At 43.0% G+C, this 23472-nt stretch overlaps 2 protein-coding genes across 2 annotated transcripts; both read right to left on the bottom strand.

Annotated features, from left to right (window-relative positions):
- Positions 1–12168, bottom strand: LOC144719518 (uncharacterized). Its single transcript, XM_078595515.1, has 9 exons — positions 12031–12168; positions 11269–11335; positions 9357–9430; positions 8498–8627; positions 8056–8148; positions 5862–5946; positions 3654–3772; positions 2368–2531; positions 1–225 (listed from the first exon to the last, which is right to left on the bottom strand). Exons 3-9 carry the CDS (start codon positions 9371–9373, stop codon positions 93–95), a joined length of 741 nt encoding a protein of 246 aa, XP_078451641.1. The 5' UTR covers positions 9374–9430; positions 11269–11335; positions 12031–12168; the 3' UTR covers positions 1–92.
- A 3855-nt stretch (positions 12169–16023) lies between these two features.
- OGFOD2 (2-oxoglutarate and iron dependent oxygenase domain containing 2) lies at positions 16024–22287 on the bottom strand. Its single transcript, XM_078595514.1, has 7 exons — positions 21107–22287; positions 20643–20696; positions 20060–20170; positions 18919–19018; positions 18278–18402; positions 17245–17502; positions 16024–16633 (listed from the first exon to the last, which is right to left on the bottom strand). Exons 1-7 carry the CDS (start codon positions 21800–21802, stop codon positions 16379–16381), a joined length of 1599 nt encoding a protein of 532 aa, XP_078451640.1. The 5' UTR covers positions 21803–22287; the 3' UTR covers positions 16024–16378.
- Between the last annotated feature and the right edge of the window lie 1185 nt (positions 22288–23472).

Below are 23472 nucleotides of genomic sequence, written 5' to 3'. Positions count from 1 at the left end.
ATATTGAAACAAACTGATTTTTACTTATATTGCTGGTCTGGACATGGTGGCGGGGGGGGGGGCAGTGTAGTGACAGGAGTAAGATGACTATCTTAGAGAACGCTGAAGAGCTTTTTCATTTCTTGAGAGATGTTACATCCTTGTAGCTTCATATCCAGTAGGTAGAAGTCAGCCTCCTCCAGTGCATCTCTCTTCCCACGCCCAGTGTGGTCATCCTCTTCTGTCCTGTGGGCACAATGCAGCAAGAACAACCACGTCACTAAGTCTGCTTTTCAGGTCAACCTTAATCAGTGCAAGATCTACAAACGTCCTCTTAAAACCACTAAGACTTTTGACGGTTAGCCAAAGATTCACAAAATTTGTGTTCATTTAAGACTAATTGTCAGTACGATCGGTGCTGCTACATATATATGAACACAATTCGTAACAAGACAAATACAGCCCCACATTGGTAGCTTCCTTTCTGTATTAAAAAAAAAACTATGAATACCTCGTGGAAATAATTAGCTAATAAACTGCACCCTAAAGATAATCTGGTCAAACTTGAATTGAAGCTTTAAGAAGAAGAATCTGGTCAGTTTTTACGTGATTTCTCAGTTCACCAAGGTCCCAGTTAATGAGTCAATTAAGATACTCGATGATGTGGTTAGTAATGAAGGTTTATCTAAACACATCCAACAAATTGGCAGAACACTACTTAAAGAACACTTTTTCCTCTCGAGTGTAGATATTTACACACACAAGGAAGGAGCAGCAATGGGGTTTCTTTGTCATCTGTTATTGTTCATCTATACATGAAAATATTTGCAGGAAAGCATGAGCTTCAAGCACATTAAACCCCTCTCATTGCTTCAGATTCGTGGATGACACACTAGTTGTATGACCCATGGTGAAAATACAATTCATGAATTCCTCAATCACCTCAGTTTACTGTGGAGGTGAAGGAGGCCAACACTCTCCCGCTCCTGGATAATCTGCTTGGTCATGACCCAAATGGAAAGAAAATACACACTGATGCTTGTCTGAATGCACACTTTCATCATCACCCACGAGAACAAAAAACCCTGTCATCAAGACGCTCAAACATTGGGCAAAAACAGTCCTGCGATGAAAGTCTGAATAGTGAAATCAAACGTGTCAAAAAACGCTGAGATTGAATGGATAAAATAATTCGCAAATTAACAGAGCACTGAGTGTTAAAAATAAGTAAGGTAATACAAGCGATGACAATGCAAATGTACCCAAAACAATTAAACCTCTGTGTACGTATTGCATGAGCCACTTTTAAATCGTCTAGAATTTTGGAAAAACTTTAAAAATCTGGGTGAGATTTTCCACAGTACCCAAAAATACAACTGTTAGATAGGTTAACGTCTGATGATGCTGGCTATAACTGCCAGTGAAATGTCGTACCCAAATGTTAAGTGTTGTGGATTGCTCTCCAACACACCGGTAGTGCTAAACCAGTAATACATTGACACGTCTTGTTTGCGTCATAACTTTAATATTTGCCTGTGTCGGCTGGAGAAATGATTACAGTGTACATTTTACTTACGCGATCTGATCCAAAAATCAATTATGAATCAGCATTGGTATAATGTAAGCACATTCTGAACTGGTTTCTACATTCCAAATCTTATCATCAGTCAGGCTTGCTTATACTAACGCTGTAAAACTGCCAGATGTTCATCGGCAAGGGCCCAAAGCATATCATTTTTTTTTTATGTAGAGAGACATGAGAAGCAGGGATATTATCCCCTAAGTTATTTGTTACCTTATATTCACCAGAACGCTCATTATCATTTGGTGTTATCCATCAACACGAGGCATGTAATTATTCACCCGTGCCGCTCTACCCTGCCATGATGTGAACTTTTACAAATCTCGATTGTGAGTCGACTAAATTTTTTTTTCTCATTTGTACTTTCTTATTGAACCAGTCTCTCTCAATGTTATTTTCTTGTTTGAACTATCCAGTTCATTCAAATAGGTTAAATTTAACATTCCCAATACATTTGTATAAACGGTTAATAATTTATTTGTACATTCACCCTTCGATGAAAGTATCATGATCGTAACAAGCGATTTTACTCTTTTTATTCTTTGGTTCTTTCGGTAAAGTCACATAGATAGAATTTTTAAATTATATTTTATTTTTATTTTTTATATCTACGTGACTTTACCGAAAGAACCAAAGAATATTAATTCTTGCAGTCACAGAAGTTTTAAGTCAAAATTTAAGCGATTTTACTCAATGAATCGTTAAATGCCTATGTGGCACCCTTTGCATAATGCGAGTCAAATCTGTCCATGTTCTCTATGTTGCAGCGTGTGTGTGCGCGAGTACAGAGATGACGTGATACTCACACAAAGACGTGGTAGAGCATCCTCTCGGAGAGGGCACAGAGGGCACTGAAGAGGTGCAAATCAAACTTGCTGTTGTTGTCAGCACCGACGATGTCAAGGACGGTGTTGATTTGAGCAGCTCCGACTGTGTTGCCATGCACCTTGCTGAGGGCCTGCTGACAATCCTGCACACGTCACCATGACCACCATAAACATGGTGACCTCTCTTTACATCAGATTTGAAGCTTTCGTGACTGCAAGGATTCATATTCTTAGGTTTTTTTCTCAGTCCCATTAGCAGCAGCCGCACATTAACAACTCTGGCACCTCCCCCTCTCGACCAGTCTACATAACAAAGGCTCAGTCTTCTTGGTTCTTTCGGTAAAGTCACGTAGAAGGGAAATAATAAAATAATAAAAATAAAAGATAAAAAATTTCAAAAAGGCTCAGTCCTTTGTTATGTAGACTAGCCGTAGCTTCAGCCGCACCAACCTTATCATAATAATAATAAAAAAAAACTCCTATCCAGGGGCCTACCCTGGCTCCTCCCCCCTCAACCAGTATATATACAAGGTCGGATCTCTTGAAATTTCTCATTTACTTGATACAGCAAGCGTGCTGTGACGGTTCCACCTGAAGACGGAAGCTTGCGTTGCCTCCGAAACGTCGTGATTTTTATTTTATTTTTGCTTTTATTCATTTAAATTTAATTTTTTTACCTACGTGACTTTACCGAAAAAACCTAAGAATATAATACCTCTCTTTACAGTTTCACAGCCCGTTTATTTAACGTAACCAACCTCATCCAAACTCAAAGCTCCCGTCCTGAATTCTGCAAAAGTTTCAGGAGTTTCTACATTGATCACACCTCTGTTCTACGCTGATCTTCTTCCTCTTTTTATTTCGAATGGAGTTTGAAAAAAGCAACAGGCTACAATTGTGCTTAAATTTTTTGTAAAACATTACACGACTTCTGGCCTAGCTGAGTGGAAATAAAGTACGATCGTTATCTTTCGTGCACAAATTATTGATAATCTTATTGCATTGTTTACACTGTGTTAAACATGTATGTAATCTAGACTTAACATTTTTCAGGTATTTGAAAATTTTAACAGGCATATGAAAGAACAGTGACGTGAAAAATATTTGTTTCCCCTTAAATAAATTACTACTCTGCGGTGCGATTATAAAAGATAAACTATAATTGGGTATTCCCCTCTAATAAACTACTTTCAAATGTCGATTGAGTGGTCATCTAGCAAAGAGGCTGAACAATCACAATGCCTTTGTACACATATCAGTGTGACCTTGTAGGAGATGAATCCATGTTTGTCCAGGTGCATTTGGATGAAAATGCATTGATAGTGATTGCGTCTTCTCCGGTCTACGGTGCAGTAATGCAGTAGGTACTGCCGTGGAGTTATGCCTGAAGGGACGATATGGAAAACACATCATGCAATAATAGGGGTTTTCCCCTGTTTTTTGGCAACAAAACTGAAACCTTTTTACGAGGAATCATGTGTGCATTAACCACAATACTTGTGGTCAAAATGCAAACAAAAAACACACTCTGATACTATATGCATTGTCCTTGAAATTGATTGGTCCACACCAGAGACGGCTTTCTTTTGAGCCTCGTCTCAATTGGTGCTATTTTGGTACTGGTGTAGAGGTGTAATTGTGTATGGGCGCGGATGGCTAACAAACACAAGGGGCGTGGTTAGGGCCGTACACAGAGGAGGTGCTCACACCGACGTCCGCACCTGCATCCCCCACGGGCCCCTCCCGGGGGCCGAGTACTATAAAAGGTGGTGAGCCGGAGGGCTCGAGGTCGAGTATCAGCTTAAACCAGCGAAGACTGAAGACCAGCTAGAATAGGCCCCGGAGCTCCCCTGGCTCGCTGTCCTTGTCAGGGCCGACCAGGGCAAGCAGGTGGCGTGGCCCCGAGAGCCCAGACTGACGAGCCAGTCTGGAGACTCAGGGTGCCGGGATCCCAGCTTGACCAGGGCTGGGATAGGTAGCCTCCCCTAGCTCCGTAGTGGAGGACTTGGGCTTAGGTTAGCGGGGTTAGATGTTGTGTCTCCCTGTTAGCCGGGTAAAGGGAACGATAACCCCTTAAGTACTGTGTGTACCCGTTACTGTGCACAAGTTGGTGTTAATAAATCAGTGTGCCTCCGACCCCGTCGTCAAGCCTCCTGAATACTTACTACACTGGCAAAGGAGGTCTAATGATGTAGACACATCATGCAGTTACATAGTCTGCACAACCTGCAGATAAAAAATGTCAGCGCTGGCTACAAATGAAGCAGTTAATCCCATTCCATGTTAATGGAAGGTCATCATCGTCAACTATAGCCACAGTTTATCCACTGCTGGATGAAGGCATTCCCAATCCACTGTCATCTCTCATGTAATCTCATATCTGCAACTGATTTCATCATTCTATCTGCTTGGTGGATGTCCTTTCCGACAACTTGCATTCCTCGGTCTTTCTCAGGCCCACTTACTTTTCAGTTTGAATTATGTCAAAGACCTGTGTATGTTCTCGAATCCATGTGTCCCTATTTCTGTTTCTCTCTGTAATTGAAGCATACATCTCTCCATGCTTTATGCACGTTTCAGTTTTTAGTCAATGTTTGGCCATAATGACCACGTTGCTGAATCATGACATAACAAGTCGTAAGTACATAATCAAATCAGGCTGCACACTACAAATTCATAATCATCAGTCCATTGCTCTGAAGCTGGTTATTTCTTTGTTTCCATTTGTGTCCCTCCAACATTAGTGGGTTTTTTTTGTTCAACAAAGCAGAAATAACTGGAGAAACAAAAGCATACACATAAAGAGAAAATGTTCGCCGTGTTAGAATGGCTGCCAACGTAGTCGATGTAACAGCATCATTATAACGTAACAGACAAGGAAAGTATAAGGGCATCCGTGGTCATTCAAATTTGCATGCACTTTAGAACAGCCCTCTCGGTACGCTCGTATTATATATATTACAGTATTTAGATTATTTGGCTGCTTTAAATTTCCACGTGATAAGCCACTTCGTTGAGCTATCGTTTGCGGCCAGGTCGCTTCTGAATTAGAAGATAATAGCTAAGTGGGCTTTACCTGCTAAAATAAAAAATCTTTTTTTGTGATTTGCTAACCTTCCTCCGTCGTGTTTTCGTATTGTTTGTTGTTGTAACTTTCGGAAATCTGTGAAAAAGAGCTTCATCACTCATCGGATTCCTCCAGCATGAATAAATATTCCGATTCTGAATAACGACCGCAGTACAGTGTGGGTTATGGAAACCAGCGCTGATGAATCCGCTGTAATATTCTGACTGAAGCATTTGTTGCAGCGATAAAGCCAAACTTGACAATGCAGCACGACCCAGGTTTAATTTCAATGCCCGATCACAATGCACGTAAACAATTGGACAACATTACAAGCTGGGTGTATCAAGACTGGTCACTGGGAAAGGATGGGATAATGATGTACACGTGTGAAGGAATTCTAATTTACCTTCCAGACCGCGAATGTCTACTGGAAGCCGGAAGTGGCAGATGAGCTTGGAAGCGGCCAGGCGAGTCTGAGTGTAATTCATCTCCTGTGGCAATGTAAGTTGCACGATCAGAATGGTTAAGCAGTAACATTTAGTGCATGTGTAGAGGCATTAATCGGCACTCCCCATCCTGTTGGCTGGTAGTTCCCCCTTCTCGTCAACAGGGGGCGGAAGCGCTATCACGCCACTGTTAGTGACCTTGGCTCAAAGGGCCAACGACAATCCCTGGGAAACGGATCCTGGGACACAATCCCCGGACCCCGGGAGGGGGACTGGGGGATGATGTCATACTCTTAGGTTTTTTCGGTAAAGTCACGTAGGTAAAAAGTAATACAATAAAAATAATAGAAATACAATTATAAATCATGACGTTTCGGAGGCAACACAAGTCTCCGTCATCAGGTGGGACCGCCACAGCTAGATTTACTGTATCAAGTGAGGCAAAAATTCCAAGATACAAGCTCTTAAATACAAGTTAAGAGGGGAGGGGGGGGGCTTATCTGAATGTGGTAGCCAATGAATGGAACGTATTGGGGGGGGCGGGGCTAAAAGAGAACAACAGGTGCACATGTTGTTTTACCCAATATTAGTTGACAATCCAAATACAAAAAGGAGAGTACTGTTACCTACGTGACTTTACCGAAAAAACCTAAGAGTATGAATCCTTGCAGTCACGAAAGCTTCAAATCTGGATGATGTCATCTTCCAGAAAGTTCTGGAAGGGAGGCGTGGCTAGGCAGGAGCAAGCCACGAACCAGTATATAAGTCGGACCTCTCAAGGGACCTCTCAAGGATCCGGCTCAATCACCTCCAAGCTGAAGACTGAAGACCTAGGCTGAAGTTAGGACCCTGGACACCAAACTCCGTCGTCCTTCTAAGGGCCGGAGCTGAGTGACACCAGTGGTCAGGACCCGAAGACCCTGGCACGGTCAGGTCAGCATAGCCTCCCCTAGGGCCCCCAGCCGGAGGACGGGGAATTAACGGGGTCCCAGTGTGAGGGCCCGTGTAGTCCGGAGGCCAGGTATCGGGTGAAGGGGCCGCTACCCCTTTGTGTTAGGGACCCTGTAGAATAGAGTCCTAATAAATATCGTGTTGCCTCACAAGTAGTTCTCCGCCGATTATTTACCCACGACACATGCAATGAAACCGTCAATGACCCAAACATATAATCTGATACAAAGACAATAGTTTTCCAGGAGCCAAATATAGCAAACTGGTAAATGAATGCTGAATGATAACTTAGTAGCCATGACTGGTTGGATTTTGAATGTTGCAGTAAATGTATATCTAATTTATCAAGCTTACTCGAATAGAACATACATACATATCTTGATTTAGTAACAAAACTATGGGATAGATATTCTCATATTTTGGTACTGGCAAAGGAGGTCCCATGATATATATCTTTGAAGTTAGAGCATATTTCTGCAATGTAATCTGCACACATTTATTCTAAAACATTAATCGAAAACTACTGTTAACATAGAGCACACTGACAATGAATTCAATGTCTATTCAGAACAATGCCATTTACCAATTTAAAAAAAGCTCAACACATTCGTCAATACCAATGCCTGAAAATAAATATGTATAATGGGTCACGTTTCACATTAATGTATGTGTTATGAAGAAGGGGCCATTATATATTTATTTTTTAGGGAAGGCTATTGACGAATATGTCGAGGTTGTTTTTAATTGTGCTTGTGCACCACAGCCAATGCAACATCACGAAATAAGTTGTTTGATGTACAATCCAGTGGCCTGCATTTCTGCACATCAACAGCACCCCCGGGGTATATTTTTGCGGAAGTGCTATTGCATTTAGCCGTGGCAAAATGATAATCGTATTGAATAAATTCTGGCAATCCATAACACAATAAAAATGTATTACTTATAAATAGTTGTAATTATGCCTCTGAAACACATAAAGCTTTTTCAAATATTAACATTCACAAAGCTTATACAACTAACAAAACCAGCTTTTCAAAAGCAATCACAAAGGCATACTTAACTCTTTCATATATTTGCATCAACCCAACATTTGTTTAAAAGCTGTTGTAGGCGTGTAAATGATGCTTGAGACTTCCGTGACATTCCATCGCCATGTTGTAACGTGTGATTTATGAATACGCCGAGTGTATGCTCGTCCCTTACCAGGTTTTTATAATTCCCCACGCTCATGAAGTCCTGGGTGTCATCACGCAATGTTTGGCTCTGAAAAGCAGCCATCCTCTCCTCGAGATCCGTCTGTTACACAATACGGCAATATTCGTCGGCTTTCATTCACAAGCTATACACACAACACACATCACGTGTTTTCTCAAGTATCAAGTTGGGACACAAGTTGGGCAAAGCAAATAACATAACCCAGTTCAAACAACAACAACCTTTACTAGCTGCCATAATAGCTGCTGCCAAAATTATATCAGTGTGGAACAAGACACTACCCAGAAGCATGCTGAGAACCCCAACCACACCTAGAAGATGAATTATGACTGACAATGACCAATATTTATCATTGGGCTGAAATGTTTGTGAGGGAGCCCACCAATTACAGACTATCATTCGTGCCCTGCTGTCCACCTGTGTGCAGTACCTGTTGGTCATAAATGAGTGCACTCTTTGGCCTTGATGGAGCTGGTCCACCCCCTGCCTCCTTGCCATGCTGTTTTCTCTTCCTTTTCGCAGGTGATTTGCCAGAGGTTGATCGCTTTGATTGAGGTTTCCTGTAAGTAGAATCGTCCAGCATTGCACGGTGTTTACATTAGGTGTAATGCTGAGCTGCCTAACAAAGCTTAGCTGTTAGATGACACGGCTATCCTCATCGTGAATATTCAAGATATATTGAGCTACCACGGTCTGAAGTATGAAAGATATTGGAAATTGAAAGAACACTATGTAGCTGATGAGGCAGTGATTTTAAGATGAATTTTTTTTTTTTCAAACCTAAATTCCTTTTTTGTCTTGTTTGTGATGGTCACCAGAAAGCGAAGACTTAATACAGAGGCCAAATTGAGAGTCAAGCAGCTAAGTAATGAGAACAAACATAAGTACCGCACTGTGTGTATGCCAATTCTCACAGATTAAAAACAAATACATGGCATGAAAAGTCTGGAAGAATATGGACTTTGCCAGGAAGGGTAATGTGTTTTAAAGCACATTGAACGATTAAAAATATCCAAAAGCCTTATTTAAGCTATACATAGCCAAAGCTGCACATGCTGAAGGCAACGATTTACATGTATAATCATCCATTTCTAGGTTCGTTAGGGAAATTAGAAATTTGCAATGTAAATATGACATTTACAATGCATTTAAAAAAGAATTTACATCACGTTAATAATTTTGAACACAATTATTACGGGGATAGAGCATGCATGTGAGTTAAATGTAATCAACTATTTGAGCAATACGAGTGCAGACTATGAAGGGCACGGTGTCAGTAGTGAATTTACTTTTGTGATTTCCCCATTGTTCCTGCTGGTGTTCCACAGACACAGTTTGACTGGGTGAACCAGCGGAGCCTTTGCTGCAGAAATTGAGAAAGCAAGCAGACAATGCATTAGTGCGGCGCACCTACAAATGTGGCAACACCGTAAGGGCATCGCTCAACGTGCGCACAGGAACCCAAAGCAATACATGTACCACAAATATATCATGCTTTTTTTCTACACATATAAATATCCCTTTTTGGCTGAATGTTAAGGGTTTATCAAATCGGCATAACGTTTTAGTTTACCTTTTTTTATGAAAGTTTTTGAAACTAAAAACACTGACAATAGTACCTTGTATAGATGTATATAGCGCCTTATTCCAAAGAGCTTTACTGTAATCGTAAAAGTGTACATCAGATGATGGTGGTTGAAATAAAGAGTGGGGTTATTTAGAAGTGGTGGTGTAGTTATGGTGACAGGAGAACAGGTGGGAGTGGTTAACACAGGGTTGGAGTATGCCTGGCCGTAGCTGGAGGGGGGGGGAAATCATCATCGACAACGCAGCTACATCACTGTAGCCCTAAAGTGGATGTGTAACCACTGTATTACACCGCCTCTCAAGAAGGCCAATAATAAAGTGTTGGCAAAGTGTCACAAGGACCTGTGTAAAGAATGGAAAATTGGTTTTCTGAGAGGGTGAAAACTTCGTGAAAGATGGAATTTATAGATCTGGTTATCGATCCACTGTGCATTAACCTTGATGACCTCAAAGGTATTTTAGAAAAACATATCAACGTGTATTGTTTTAATACGGGATTCTGCAACACTATACGGTATGTATTTTGATTCACAAGGGGGGTGTAATTTAATGTTGTATTTCTGGTCTGCAGTGCTTTTAATTTCGGCACTGTATTTACTTTGTTTGATTATACTAATACTTTACCCGAAATGTATTTGGCACCAAAGCAGTTTTGGGGAGTCGTACTACAGAAGGGGAGTTCTCAAACTCAAAAGAGTCTTGTTCTTTGGATCTTTCGGTAAATATAGAATTGATGCATCACATTTTGTTTCTAAGGTTTGTTGAGTTCTCGTCTCCAATCTTCTTGTTGTATTTGCCTCCGTGCAGTTCGCCGTTCTCTGTGTGCTCTGTGCGTGATGTAACCCTGTGTGTTCCCTCGCTATGTGTTTTACCCCATTTACACCTGATGATGATCGCTTGTGTTGCGTTCGAAACGTCGTGATTTATTTTAATTTTATTTAGTTACATTTTACTTTATTTCTACAGACGTGACTTTACCGAAAAACCCAATGAGTATAGTCTTTCGGTAAAGGCACGTAGATAGAACATTTATAATAAAAAATAATAAATATCACGATGTTTCGATCGCAACACAAGCAGTCGTCATCAGCAGGTGATCAGGTGATGACGATTGCTCGTGTTGCGATCGAAACGTCGTGATATTTGTATTCTTCTATCTACGTGGCTTTACCGAAAGACCCAAACAATATGAATTCCTGCAGTCACGAAAGCTTTAAGTCAAGATTCAAAAGACTCTGTCTCTCACGGTGATCAATGTACTCCTGTACAGCCACAATTAATGTAACACAACCGTGCTCACAATTCACCTTGCTCGCTCGGTCAACCTCCCCACATTGACAAAAGTGCCTAATGCAACATTTACCCATCAGCTGCCGTCTCTTCCAGCAAAAACCAAACCATGGCCAAGGCCGCTCAATTTATATTCATGCTTACTCTTGAATATGGATTCTTGCAGTCACGAAAGCTTCAAATCAAGATTAAATGTATGCTGTTTACCTTTGAGGCTTATTTCACAGGTGTATACTGCCTCCCATTTACACTTTGAACTATCCTTATTTAAAAAAAAACCGGTGTTTCTTTTCTAAAAGTCGTGTCATCTCAGTTGGTTCTCACCTGGCTTAAAACCCGATCTTGCTTGTTATGGGATGGCGTGTTGTCATCCCGTAAGATATCTCTCTTCCTGTTGAAAAGGGATCAACACAAGTTCATAATAATGAATTATTGTGTCAATAATGGGCGGTACAAAACCATAGAGCAAACGTGGAATCCAAGGCCTGATCCTTTTACCATAAAATACACTCCCCCCCCAACAACACAAACACATGAGCACACCTTCAGTAAATTCATAGATTCCATGAAGCGAAAGAAACCCCCAAGAGATCATCTGCTCGAGTCCCCTGCACGTGTTCCCACTCCGTGCACAGACCACACAATCCACTGCTGGATGAATGCGTCCTCTTCCACGCTGGGGGGGGGGGCATGGGAATGATGTTTGCCTGAACTCAAGCTGGTCCGCCGGATGATTGGTCGTTCGTTCGGTGCGCTCACCACTGGCACCCACCAACTCCACCGGGAGGCACTTTGCGAGTGAACTCCTCCGTCACACATTGCCGGCGATCAACAAAATCAATACCGCAGTGGTAGTAGTAGCAGGTTTTCACCCTTTAAACTGGTACAACAACTGACACCTTTATACAAGGCATCGTGTTTGCAACGCAAGCAGTCAAAATGCATGTTGACTGCTCGCGTTGTGGTTATTGCAAACACGATGCCTTGTATAAAGGTGTCAGATTTTTGTACCAGTTGAAAGGGTAAAACACCTACAACTATATTTTGCCGCTGGTAAAGGAGATGTCTCATAGTGAAAATCAATACCAATAGCAAACGCGGTCACCGTGTCGAGCCTGTCCAACTGTTGAAGAGTGTGCGCATGGTTCGAACCGGCTTCGGGGATTCCTCTGACCTAGCAACGCAATGACGAGTTGACACCCATCAACATCGCCAGCAACAACAACAACGGCGGGAGGAGAAGCAATAAAACAACACGAGTTCACATCCTGACCCTGGGTGGGGGTCGCGCCGTGGGAGGTCCGAGTTTGTTTGCTCTGCGCCGCGTCGGCTCTCTGTGTGTAGCCGCTCATGTCAACAGCGGTGAGTGTGGGGTTACACGTCAACAGCGGTGAGTGTGGGGTTACACGTTAACAGTGGTGAGTGTGGGGTTACACGTCAACAGCGGTGAGTGTCGGGTTACACGTTAACAATGATGAGTGTGGGGTTACACGTCAACAGCGGTGAGTGGGGTTACGCATTAACAGTGGTGAGTGTGGGGTTACACGTCAACAGCGGTGAGTGTGGGGTTACACGTCAACAGCGGTGAGTGTAGGGTTACACGTTAACAGTTGTGAATGTAGGGTTACACGTTAACAGCGGTGAGTGTAGGGTTACACGTCAACAGCGGTGAGTGTAGAGTTACACGTCAACAGTGGTGAGTGTGGGGTTACACGTCAACAGCGGTGAGTGTGGGGTTACACGTCAACAGTGGTGAGTGTAGGGTTACGTGTCAACAGCGGTGAGTGTAGGGTTACACGTTAACAGTTGTGAATGTAGGGTTACACGTTAACAGCGGTGAGTGTAGGGTTACACGTCAACAGCGGTGAGTGTAGAGTTACACGTCAACAGTGGTGAGTGTAGGGTTACACGTCAACAGTGGTGAGTGTAGGGTTACACGTCAACAGCGGTGAGTGTAGGGTTACACGTCAATAGCGGTGAGTGTAGGGTTACACGTCAACAGTGGTGAGTGTAGGGTTACACGTCAACAGTGGTGAGTGTGGGGTTACACGTCAACAGTGGTGAGTGTAGGGTTACACGTCAACAGTGGTGAGTGTAGGGTTACACGTTAACAATTGTGAATGTAGGGTTACACGTCAACAGCGGTGAGTGTGGGGTTACACGTCAACAGCGGTGAGTGTGGGGTTACACGTCAACAGTGGTGAATGTAGGGTTACACGTCAACAGCGGTGAGTGTGGGGTTACACGTCAACAGCGGTGAGTGTGGGGTTACACGTCAACAGCGGTGAGTGTGGAGTTACACGTCAACAGCGGTGAGTGTAGGGTTACACGTCAACAGTGGTGAGTGTGGGGTTACACGTCAACAGCGGTGAGTGTGGGGTTACACGTCAACAGTGGTGAGTGTGGGGTTACACGTCAACAGCGGTGAGTGTGGGGTTACACGTCAACAGTGGTGAGTGTGGGGTTACACGTCAACAGCGGTGAGTGTGGGGTTACACGTCAACAGTGGTGAGTGTGGGGTTACACGTCAACAGTGGTGAGTGTGGGGTTACACGTCAACAGCGGTGAGTGTGGGGTTACACGTCAACAGTGGTGAGTGTGGGGTTACACGTCAACAGCGGTGAGTGTGGGGTTACACGTCAACAGCGGTGAGTGTGGGGTTACACGTCAACAGTGGTGAGTGTAGGGTTACACGTCAACAGCGGTGAGTGTGGGGTTACACGTCAACAGTGGTGAGTGTAGGGTTACACGTCAACAGCGGTGAGTGTAGGGTTACACGTCAACAGCAGTGAGTGTAGGGTTACACGTCAACAGCGGTGAGTGTAGGGTTACACGTCAACAGCGGTGAGTGTAGGGTTACACGTCAACAGCAGTGAGTGTAGGGTTACACGTCAACAGTGGTGTGGGGTTACACGTCAACAGCGGTGAGTGTAGGGTTACACGTCAACAGTGGTGAGTGTAGGGTTACACGTCAACAGCGGTGAGTGTAGGGTTACACGTCAACAGTGGTGTGGGGTTACACGTCAACAGCGGTGAGTGTAGGGTTACACGTTAACAGTGAGTGTAGGGTTACACGTCAACAGTGGTGAGTGTAGGGTTACACGTTAACAGTGGTGAGTGTGGGGTTACACGTCAACAGCGGCGAGTGTAGGGTTACACGTCATCAGCGGTGAGTGTGGGGTTACACGTCAACAGCTGTGAGTGTGAAGTTACACGAGTGGTCGGTGTAGTCACTGTTAAGTGGTTAGTGCATAATTACCGTATGCGTCAACAGCGGCGAGTGCAGTCGACCTGCGTGTCACGGTGGGTGGCGTTCAGGGCCACCGTTAACCGTGACGAGTGGTGGAGGTTGGTGGCACGTGGCATCACGGCCTCTCTCTCTCTCTGAACCATTTGCGTGGTGGTGACATCACGTGGCAGCAGAAGCACGTGGGTGACGCGACCTTTAGGATTAATTTATTGACACTGGAGGAATCCGATGAGCTACCGAGATCTTTTTCACAGACGTTAAAGGGTCGCACTGCAATGATGATGTAATAAAATATTTAATCTTCTTGGTTCTTTCGGTAGTCACGTAGAAGGGAAGTAATAAAATAATAAAAAAAAATATGATAAAATAATTCTCACGACGTTTCTGAATGCGCTGTCTCCCCGACAGACCTGGTCTTCACTTGAGGACGGCTGCTTGCGTTGTGGCCGAAACGTGAGAATTATTTTATTGTTTTATTTTTATTATTTTATTACTTCCCTTCTACGTGACTTTACTGACAGAACCAAGAAGATGAATCCCTGCAGTCACCAAAGCTTTAAATCGAAAAGTATTTAATGTGTATAGTTGTTTTATTAGATAGGTACATACCCGTCAACCGCTTAGTGCCTATCTCATTAGGGACCAATTCAGACATTGGTCACCCCCCCCCCCCCTTGTGCCCTTGTAAAGCTCAGCGTTCATCCGACAAAGTCCCATCACAAGGGAGAAAGACAAACAGTGGTTCCCGTACTGAAGCGGCTGTATGCCGTATGGACCTGAAAACTCGATTTCCCTGGGTATTCTTGTTTATTTGCATGTTCAAATGCTATTTATATATGCTATATACTGTATATTCCGTTATACAGTACGTGCTATTTTATATCGATGTGACATACCAAATGCATTTTCTACAATTAACTTTATAATTAAATCACGAATCAAGGCATTCCCAATTACAGTTGCACGTTTTAAGTTAGCTCATAGCGGTTAAACAAGAAATGTATAAATATAATTCATATCCCAAATAAATTATAGAACACCAATAAGAAAGACCAATGGCTTTTATTCTTCAACCCGTTTCATGTGCATGAAAGCAAGTAACTAATTTCTCCAAGTCTTCTAAAAAACAAATTTGGCTTAAATGGCTCTCCGCTGATCATTTAGCCAGTGGCATCAGAACAACTTTTGGTCAACTTCAGATCGCCAAAACGGAGGGAACTCGCCATATCACTCATCGGCAAGTTGTGGCATGTAGGATCCTTATGAATCTTGTTACCAAAGTTTAGCGTGGACCAGAAGTTGAGCTAAATTGTATTTTAAAACCCAGGTGATAGCCCATCAAAACATGTTCTTGTGCAACGGAGACCTAACACTAATGAAGATTACGAGTGCAGGTACATCATTGGTAGTGTTTCAATATTTTGTAAAAATTATGCAAATATCTATTTTTGCTTCGCTTAATAAAATTTAATATCAGTATTCGGAATGGACCACCGACCAATGCAAGCTACATGGTCCGGACCAGCTAAAATATGTATCAAATGTTTGCAGCGGAGAAATGCATGTCACCACCGTTCATAAATCACAGCACATTAACCACTCCAAGAAAACCCGCATTCAAATTCAGAATCCCTTGAAAAAAAACCACTGCAAATCTACAACACTGGTATAGTTGCCATGTGCATGCACACTACGTACAGCTGAAGGCAGCATTATGCAAACCTATTGCAAAAATTAAAATTGGCTTCTGACACGTCAGAAAAATACTTTGGTTTGCAGCCTCTCTGCACAAATGGGGACCGAGAATGACAACCAACACTGAAAGAAAATTTTGTATTTGCTTAGATTTATTCAATCGTGAATCACAAAATTCGACACTTCAAACCAGAACTGATGCATGCTCGAGACCAACGTGAATAAACTTCCAGACTTGGTTTTCAAAAAATCTTCCTCCTCTCCATGACAATATTGCATTGGCAGTGTTTAAGCCACATGGTACACGTCTTAAACATTTTTAGGGGCATCCGATGCCATAAATACATCTTATTACAGCAATACATTGCAGTGCAAAAGGTTACCCACCGTGGCTGGTACACAAACTAATAATATAGTGCATGTCCAACAATCGAAAAATATACTGAGCATTTTTAATGCAAGTGTTTTTGGTTTTCATAGTTATACAAATCACGCGAGGCTGCAGAAATTCATTTGTGACGGCTCCTTTGTGAAGCCATCTCCAAACCCATCAGTCTCCTGCAGGACAGGCAGCTCATTGCACATCGGGCACTTTTTGTTGCGTAGGTACGAGCAACGCATCCACAGGATGAGGTTGAGGCGCTCGCCAGACGTGATGGGCTTTGCGCCGTGCATTTGTTGACCCCGGTGCAAGATGCCGTAGCCCCTGCGGTGACCAACCTCCACGGATTCTTCCCCTTGTTCCTAGGGAATAATAAAAAAAGTTTTAATTAAGAATAATTCTAAAATGCAACTGCATCACGAAACGTTACCTATTAGAAAACCGTGGGCATTTTAAATTTATAAAACAGTCAAGTCAGGAGGAGAAAAAGGTATTGAGCTTGGCGATTAAGAGCATGGAGTCGAGAGCAAGGATGGCTCAGGAAAAGAGTTCCAGTCTGAGGTCGGCAGAGGAGCACGAGTAACCTCCCAATAAATGGTCAACTCGAGACTGACAGGAAAGGCGAGTGCGTTGATCGGTCATCTCAGCATTTGAAAACAATGATTACTAGTCCAAAGTGTCACCATGCTTGTGACAAGCTGACTGCATATTTTGTAAGCATTTACTAAACTCCTATTACAATTATTGCACTCACGCCAAATGGAAAAGTGCATGCAAGAATTGACTCCGTACAATGTAAATGTTATTACATGTAAGCTATACTAGAAAAGGCATCGATACAAAAAGTTAATCAAAACGAGATGGTAAAATTTTGGCAAAAACTAAGCTATTCTTGAACAAAACCTCAACCTACAGTTGTGACAATCCATAAACGACCGCTGCCTTTCCAAAAAAAAACCCCACATGGCCGCACCTCCCTCATGTCGGCAAGAAACAGGTTCCCTCCGGTGAAGTCTTTTCCGAGGCATACGTTGAGCGTAACCTCTGCGTTGTCAAAATGCTGGGAGAGCCCAGGCTCCATCTCAGACGTGTACTTGACAATGAATGCCTTGTGAGAGTCAAGCGAGCTGCCACCCTTGTCAGGGTAGAGCAGTGCAGTGATGGGACGCAGGTAGTCTTCCCGCAGCGGGGAGATCAGCTCCTCGTCGCAACCAAGCTCATCCAGGTTTACCTGAACACAATTCAGTTGAAGGGTTTGCATCATTAAAAAAATGGCACACAAATGAAAGGCATTTATAATTAAAAAAAATTGTGGAGTCATTTTTCACCATTTCAAGCAAGCAATCACGATGCCAAGTAAAATGATGAAGCCCTGTAAACTAAGCCAACAATAAAGAATGCATAGATAAGAGTAAAAAGCTTGAGTGCAATAGTCAGCGTGCCAGACTGACATTTACCCTTACACTTGACGATTCGGCAACCCAGTAGTGAGGTAATCAAAACCGACTGTTCGGAAGGCCTTTATCCAAGAGTAGAGTGACATAAAGGGCTATAAATTATTTATAATGGATTATTAAATGCACGTCTGCATCCGCAGTACTGTGGTTTATATACAATTTTAGAAACGGAGTCCAACAATATGCAAGGTAAACACTTTAAAATGCAATTTATATTAAAAAGTGGGTTCCAACCTGCTCAAGGCTACAAGGAAGCATTTGTAAAACTAGCAGATGTTCACTTTTGTCAATGTGGGCTACAATTTTAGTGTTGGCAGTAGTTAGTTTAGAAAAGTAGCCAACCCATCAAATAAAGTATCCTTCCTACAGATAGTTACCTCGCACACAGGCTGGTTATATTAGCGAATGTATAACCAGTATTTAGTTCAGGTCTTAAAGAGAATGGGTATTGTCGAATCCCAAAAAATGCCACATCTGCAACAAGTCAAAAACCTGCTGGCAGAGCAGGGCACTTGGCAAGTGAATCACGAGGAGAGAAAGTGCACTTACCCCGTAAGTGTTCATACTGTTTGGTTTGCCCTTGGGCATGTCGCTCGACTCAAAATGCTGCAGCTCTTCCAAGAAATTGCGACAGAAATCCTCCGTGAATACAGGGAAGACGTACACGCGATCGGCTGCAGCACACGTGCGCACAGATTTTAAAGGCTGTAGCGTGATATATGATAAGGTTATGTATTACAAACCATGGTAGGAAAGTCTAAAATGTTGTATATATCAGCTACGGCTTGTCCACTGGATGAAAGCGACACTTCTGACAGTGACGACAGCAAGATGCCACAAACCAAGTGAAACAATGGAATTTATATTCCCTGAAAACCAAAATAAATCCACAAACGTCTTGGCAGCTGGGTATTGATACTTTTAATGTTAAGTTAGCGTGCATGTTCAAAAAGACAGTGATATAGGATAAGGTAGGCCATATACCACCCACCAATAGATATACCGTGATGACATCATCATTTTATGGCTATGCTTATTGGCTCGGTGCATCGTTTGAAATGCAAAACAACTTTTTAAAACGAGCAACATTACACATCCTATCAGAGGTGCTACATTACAATACAACTCGGATTAACAGCGTTTCTTTGCTTCATGTGCAGTGCATGACATCACGTTGTTAAGCCATGTACCTTGAACTTCTTGGACTCGCTGCAGGATCCCATCAAAGCAGGCATCATTAGATTTGCAGTACTCCACCAACTCCCGGAATTCCGGAGCCAGAAAAGAGGGCTGGGGGGGGGGCAATAACATTCAGGGTAAAATATTGCACAATCACGTGGCACAAACTTTTAAAGTGTAGACAAAAATAAGTAGTTTTTTTATTGCACAAATTAGTTTCACATTTTTGCGTTTGTATTTTTTTTTATTAAACACTATTTACAAATTAGACATGCATAGATTGCTCGTTGAATTATCAATTAGTAATACAACTCACAATTGTAGAATGATAGCAGTGTATAGCCGTGGTTAGTGCATTCTTAGGAACCTGGTGACCAGCGTTTGATTCATAGCCACGGCTAACATCATTGGTGAGTTTTATGTCCTGTGCTACCCACCCCCCCTCCTTTCAACAACAAGTGGTGAAGCAGTCAATCATTCCCCCATGACTGATACGACTTGAGAAAGCTTTCATACAACAGTGGATTGGACAAGGGGGGCTGGAACTTAAAATCAAATAAATGTGGGAAACGGTGGCTTGTAAAATACATGGTCACACTTTTTCTGGCACAACGGTTTTAAGGTAATTTTGGGGTGCCGATTCCAAATCTGGAATCTGTTTTTGTCTATCACAGGTTTTTTGAGATATCAAATATTGCATTTTCAATAAAAACTGCAGAAGAAAAATATTAAATAAATGTGGATATCTACATAAAATGAGATTATAAACACACTATCCTAAAAATACAGCACCATATTTTAACACTAAAGCAGTCACTGACTCGCAACAACTTGCAACCATAAGTGACAGAGTTAATTTAGGGTAAAATCAATGAAAATGGGATATGCCGATAGCATAAAAATGAGATGTGATAGAGCAAAATCTGAGATCAGATTTGGAATCAGCACCCTGAAATTAGTCTAAAACAGCTGCAAAAGTCCAGGCCAGAATTTTTTTTTGTTGACCAGTGATATTATGTATGTCGAATTTCTTTTGTAGCCAACAGTGCTAATCGGAGGTGCGGGGGAAAGGACACCTAAAAAACACAAAAGCAGTCATGCCTGGCATAGTACAGCAAGAAGCCAGAAGCAAGCTTCCTGGAACCGCCTCACCTGTAGTTTGTATATGTGAGGATGGAGGGGCTTGTACAACTGCCGTATGGTCCTCTTACTTTCCAGGTAATTTTTTCCAAGAGACTTACGCCGTTTAATTTCATCCTCAATCTGCAGCCACATTTAAGAGGCAAAACATCATGGGTGGCAGCGTGTCATTTCGTCAATTGATCGTTAATTCCGTTTAAAACACCTAAAAACCCATAGACGTTTCATGCGAATTTAATTAAGATTGTTATTTTTAGATTTGCTTTTACAATCCAATTTGTATTCTCATGCATTCCACATTATTCGTACAATTTTGCCTACATCTTTAGCTGAAATGTAACCAATTAAAATTAGGCACAAACCATACATCATCATAGGCACAACGATGATTGCATCGCGAGCATAAGTACGTATTTTTTTAAAAAATCGGTGCATCATTACAGCACACGTACAACTGGCACACGCAAAAGTACGTCAAACTATTACGGTCCTTTAAATAAAGCAAAGAAAATAGCGTAAGATGATGGCCCAGGTCAACACGTTACGATTTGGGCAAGCTGCCGTCGCCACTACACTTAAAAAAATGGCCACTCACGTTTTTTACGATGTTCGTGAACTTTTCCGAATTGCAACCTTTACTCACAAAATACTGCGGAGGCAAGGGGGGAAAGGTCATTCAAGCAACATTAGCAGATCCATTAGCCAAGAAAACACGAGCCGCTACACCGTGGTGGAAAAATTACAAATTAATTACCGCATCACAGGGAGTAGATTATACAAATATTAAAAACATACAAACTTGCCAAAAAAAGGCCAAAACGGCAATTATATAATCCCATATCATTATACCTAGAGCCGTCCACCACCCGACTGGGATAAAACTGGGAGTACAGCTATAGAAGTAATATTAAAAAGGGGAAGAAAAAAAGCCCCCTTGGAAGAGTTGAAAACTTCAAACGAATTCCAGAAAACGTCAGCGTAGGTGGCAGGCGGGCGGGCCCAAAATGCCATGGCCACGGTGTTTCATCACGGCAGAGAGGAGTTTAGTTACCACCGTACCGAGCTGTATTGTCGCCAGAACGCCGCCTTGGTCGTGAACGTCACGAACATTTCGTACTCGGGCACGAAGATGTTCTTCGAGTAGAAACATTTACACGTGTAGAAACGCTTAATAGGTTCCGTATCCGCCAAATCTTGGAGTTTTTTATCAAAAGGCCTCTTCTCGGATGACGGTTCATTGCCGGACGCTGCAGTCACAGTCTTTGCCTCGGTATTATCGGCATCCTTGGACTTTGCATCCCCAGACCCACCATCTATACCTGTCTTCTTAGCCTCACCTTCATCTGAACGTGCCTTCTTAGCCTCGCCTTCATCTAAACATGCCTCCTTAGCCTCACCATCATTTGAACATACCTGCTTAACCTCACCTTCATCTGAACATACCTGCTTAGCCTCACCTTCATCTGAACATACCTGCTTAGCCTCACCTTCATCTGAACATACCTGCTTAGCCTCACCTTCATCTGAACATACCTGCTTAGCCTCACCTTCATCTGAACATACCTGCTTAGCCTCACCTTCATCTGAACATACCTGCTTAGCCTCACCTTCATCTGAACATACCTGCTTAGCATCACCTTCATCTGAACATACCTGCTTAGCCTCACCTTCAGCCATACCTTCCTTAGACCCAGCTTCATCTAAACCTTCCTCCATGTCACGCCCTACCTCTTTTTCCTCGACCGCCTCTGCCATGTATACACCAAAACCGATGCACTACGGAGCTGTATATTTACACATGCAAAACGTATCACTTATTTACTTAATGTACGAAATTAAAGATGGCATTGCACAAAACGGCACTAATCAACCCGCCAACAGACGAGTACACCTGGACAGAAACCCCAAAGCTGCGTCGCCTCTCTCGGATTAACCCCGTGTCCTTCGAAATGTAATCGCCACGTCCTACGTTACGAAGAAGTCCTATGGCCAAACCCCACGCCGATTTCACTCTCGCCCCACCACAAAGCCACCACCACCACCCACGGGAGCCTTCCGTACCACCGCTCAATCCAGCGGGGACTGTGCGCGCACAACAGGACGCCACACAGAACGAGAGGCCCTAAACACACTTGTCCACGCCAAATAACAAAACGCTTAAAAGCTTTCAAACTCGCAACGTCAACAAATCGGCCGCCCCCACCACCTCCACGACCAAAGCTGCTACGACAACGCCGGGCCGCGTGATGACAACACTACGCACCTCCCGGACTCAGCCGCCGTTTGGGCGATTTATACCGATTCGTCAACGAATCTGTTAGGGCACGATCATGAGTTGCGTCAATCGAATTTTGTAAAAAAAAATTACTAGAAACTTTTAAAAACCTCGTTATTTCGGTATTTTTCGTAATTGGATGTAATTCTGCACGGCTGTATAGACTATATATACACGGTAGTTTAACACGTAGGTTTTTCGCGATCAATATTATCCATAATAGAGGTGTTTTTTGGGGGTTAGATCGCGTTTGATATGCACGCGGTCTGACCTCAAATAAACCCACCTCTTATGGGTAGTATCTATAATTTTTTAAATACTGTTTTAAATGTATATATTTCAGTAACTGTTTAATTGATGGATGAAATGCGTACTGAAGCAAACTATTGCAGCATGAAAAAATTGGGGACGAGATGTGTTGTTTTTGTACAATTGAGAATTATTAATGTCTATAAGGTAATTAATTACATGATTTGAGTTTGAGCTATTTTTTTGTTTTAAAACGATTAGATGTTATCTCCTGGAATGGCTAAAACAATCTTGTTTTTCGGTTTGAGATAGTTCCCATCTGATTTTTGTTTAAACAATGATTGATTGTATGATTAACTAGTCCAGAGACATGTGCAACCATCGTGTTCAGCTCTGTAAGAAACATCATCTTAATTGCGGCTACAAAACTCCCTGTGAACAGCTCATAACTCCCTAACTCTTCAGAAACTAAGCCAATTGAGGATAAAATCCTGTGACAACGTCATTGTTAATGTTGTATAATGTTGTATATTCACAAGGTAATTCATAAAAAACATGACAGCTCCCTCCTCCCCCTCTCTCCTCCCCCCTCCCCCCTCTCTCCTCCCCCCTCCTCCATCCTCCCCCCTCCCTCCGCCCCCTCCCTCCTCTCCCCTCCCTCCTCCCTCTCCCCCGTTCCCCCTCCCTCCTGCCCCCTCCCCCTCCCTCTTGCCCCCTCCCCCTCCCTTCTCCCTCCTCCCCCTTACCCCCTTTCCCCCTCCCTCCCCCCTCCCTCTCTCCTTACCCCTCCCTCCTCTCCCCTCCCTCCGCCCTCCCCTCCACCCCCTCCTCCCCCCTCCCTCCACCCCTCCCTCCCCCCTCCCTCCCTCCTCCCTCTCCCTCCTCCCCCCACCCACGTGAC

This window comes from Lampetra planeri, chromosome 6, assembly GCF_965212315.1.
Source record: "Lampetra planeri chromosome 6, kcLamPlan1.2.h2, whole genome shotgun sequence".
NCBI classification, from domain to species: domain Eukaryota; kingdom Metazoa; phylum Chordata; class Hyperoartia; order Petromyzontiformes; family Petromyzontidae; genus Lampetra; species Lampetra planeri.
The sequence above is the reverse complement of the archived record's forward strand: the minus strand, read 5'-3'. Positions and strand labels throughout refer to the sequence as shown.